At 35.9% G+C, this 3,367-nt stretch overlaps 1 protein-coding gene across 3 annotated transcripts in view; it reads right to left on the reverse strand.

The window, feature by feature from the left end:
* The window catches only part of LOC106472381 (alpha-crystallin B chain-like), a 36,781-nt gene that overhangs the window by 24,850 nt on the left and 8,564 nt on the right, over positions 1-3,367 (reverse strand). For all 3 annotated transcript variants that reach the window (XM_013933020.2, XM_013933023.2, XM_013933024.2), the window contains one exon: positions 712-1,111. In XM_013933020.2, coding sequence (XP_013788474.1) covers positions 712-1,092 — 381 coding nt within the window. In that variant the 5' untranslated portion in view covers positions 1,093-1,111. The remainder of the gene's footprint in view (positions 1-711; positions 1,112-3,367) is intronic.

The raw sequence follows: 3,367 nt of genomic DNA on the forward strand, positions 1-3,367 counted from the left end.
AGTTTAGTAAATAGTTATGTACTTGGGTTGAGTTTAGTAAATAGTTATGCACTTGGGTTGAGTTTAGTAAACAGTTATGTACTTGGGTAAGATTACAGTCAGGATGATTTTAGTTTACATAGAAACAATATAACGAGATGACACGATTGGTGTCAGCAGTGTTCTCCATGGAACCAAGCCACACAAACACTAGGGAAAAACTGTGTTAGTAAATATAAACGCACATCTACGTTATCTTGTTTGTTGTCAATCGATAATCCTGGTTTGGTTCGCTTTAATTTTATCAAGTAATTTAGGCGTAAGAGGTAATGTGGTAGAATTCAATTACACACCACCCCCTCTGGTCTGATTAAGTCAGGAAGAGACGTGTTATGACTCGTACTTTGTAAACATGATGTATTACTGATGTATTAGTGTAACATTCTGAAGAAACTCGGTTGTCAAGAATTGTGCCAAGTCAGCTCCACGAGACTAAAAAAAAATGTTGGATAGGTTAACGGTCTGTGTTTTTAATAGATAATGAACGAGTTGTGACACAGTGTTATGGTTTTGATGATACTTACGTGACACAACAACTGCCCGAACGTGCTACCTCGACTAAAACAGTCGCTGACTAGGCTAGAATAGAACCTGTTAAGCCTACCTGTAAGCGGTTATCCACAGTCTTGACCACGATTTCCTCGGGGGCGTACTGACTCACGTTAAGCCTACCTGTAAGCGGTTATCCACAGTCTTCACCACGATTTCTTCGGGGGCGTACTGACTCACGTCAAACCGCAACTTCAGTTCTTTACCGTCTTCTCCCTCGTGGATTAGAGGAGAGTCCAGCCCGTCCAGCCACGATTTAAACTCGGACTTATGCGCGGTGCCCTCATTGGTTGATTTTGACGAATGCATGGTGCTGGTGCGATGACTTTGACTAGAGCTTACAGAATTCCGCTCACGATCCATCAACTGGGACCGGAACCTACTCATCTCATCCTCCATTCGTTTCATCTCGGCCTCAAAACGTTCCCGGATGGAGCTGAATTCCTGGTCGATGATGTGGGAGTCCGTCTTACGGATGGGTACCTTCCTTTCCGAGCTGGCCATCTTTGGATCAGAAACTTGGCTGTGTAAATGAGAAAAGATAAGATCACGAAAGGAACCTCGGGTCTCTTGGGAAAACAATAAGATTTGAGATAGGAAGTACACCGAAAAGATATAACCAGACAAACCTGTAAATAAATATACGTTCCATGAGACACGAAAAGCAATCTTCTAAAGAATAATTACATCCTGAGAAGACCAAGTGTCCAGTTAAAGAGAAAATGTGTCGTGACAGACGAAAGGCGCAAGTGTCTGAAAGTGAAAATTCATTCTGGCAAATAAGAAAAGCAAAAGTTTATAGAAAAAAATGTGCAGAGAATAATAATATTTTTTTAAAACAATAAATGAATTATGCATGATAGAAATGAATAGCAAACGTTTAACGATTTTCTGTTACATTTATCATAAAGCTGCTCAATGAGTTATTTGTCCTGTGTCCACCGAATTTTTGCCTTATAAACCTTCAAGCTTACAGCCGAGTAACTTGGACGGGGTAAATATTTAAAGAAAACAAAATAACGTGGCAGAGAATATGTAGATACAGACTTCTTCATGCTCAAACCTATCAAACTAAGGCAGAAAAATAGCGTTATAAAACATGTATTAAAACACGGTTTTTAATGTAAGGGTCTGACACGTTTCGATATCCCTGACTGCACTCTTCACCTTGTGCATAATGGTATAATCTGTGTAAAAGAGGAAAGCTAATGTCAAGGGTATAAAGACACCTTTGCGCAATCAAGAGCCGCCAAAACGTGTCAGGTCTTGATATTAAAAACAGTGTTTTAATTAACGTTGTCTTCACGCCTAAGTTTAAAGAAAGCCAGATCTTTAAAAACAACACGCATCTAAAGAAAAAGAAACATTCTGGCACACAAGAAAATCAAGTGTCTAAAGCAAACCAATTTGGTAAAACAAGTATGAACACATTATAGAACACAAACACTTTAAAGTTTTTAATGGCTCTGTTTTTCTAGGTTCAGAGGAAACTGATATGATAACGGGAGTCCCATTCTATGACAGTGATCAATCTTTGTGTTGAGACAAACTTAAACAATCAAAAAACACCAGTAAAATAAAGAGAGCTAGAATTTAAGTATAAGGACACAATCTGATCAGAGTAAGCTGTGTACGCAAAGTGAAACTAAAAACCAACCCGGCCATCAATATAGCAAATCAACTATACTATATAATTGTAAATATTAGAATGCCTTGTTCATCAGTTGGGTACCTTCGTTGCTTATGATATTTTCGGCCATAAACCCAATAATACCTCACGAGTTTCGACTAGCTTAGAAGATTTCGGTTAGTCAAAAATACAAAATCTGCACGAGGGATATATGCGCTACCAGTCCCTAATTTTGAAGTGATAGACTAGAAGGAAGTAAACAGCACCCACCGCAAACTCTAGGGTTACTCTTTATTCTAAAACCTATCCTTGCCACTCGACACGATACTAATTTCTCGCACTTACAACTTTTTGTCTAACTGATTCTTGGTTAGTACATTTTTTTTTTAGTAATCCCTTAATCATAATAATATATTACAAACTAAATTTTCTGAAATGTGGGGGTGAATATTGTTCCCATTAATTACTGCTGTGCTTTAAATGTAGCAGCTTGAAACAAATTATTTCTTTAGGCTAGTAACTTAGAAATATTGAGGAACTCCATAACGTATCAATTTGTTTATACACATTTAACTACGGTGGAGGTCTTTATATTACATCATTTTCACTAATTTTATGTTTTTGTCTGTTCAGTTTTAAAAAAATGGAAGAAATCACTATGGTATTCCATCAGTAATTGGTGGTATTAATTACACTATTGATGGTATCTTTGTATTAGTGGTATCAATTATACTATTGACGGTATCTTTGTATTAGTGGTATTAATTATACTATTGACGGTATCTTTGTATTAGTGGTATCAATTATACTATTGATGGTATCTTTGTATTAGTGGTATCAATTATACTATTGACGGTATCTTTGTATTAGTGGTATCAATTATACTATTGACGGTATCTTTGTATTAGTGGTATTAATTATACTATTGATGGTATCTTTGTATTAGTGGTATCAATTATACTATTGACGGTATCTTTGTATTAGTGGTATTAATTATACTATTGATGGTATTTTTGTATTAGTGGTATTAATTATACTATTGATGGTATATTTGTATTAGTGGTATTAATTATACTATTGACGGTATCTTTGTATTAGTGGTATTAATTATACTATTGATGGTATCTTTGTATTAGTGGTATTAATTAT

The sequence above is a fragment of the Limulus polyphemus genome, unplaced genomic scaffold (genome assembly GCF_000517525.1).
Source record: "Limulus polyphemus unplaced genomic scaffold, Limulus_polyphemus-2.1.2 Scaffold5286, whole genome shotgun sequence".
NCBI classification, from domain to species: domain Eukaryota; kingdom Metazoa; phylum Arthropoda; class Merostomata; order Xiphosura; family Limulidae; genus Limulus; species Limulus polyphemus.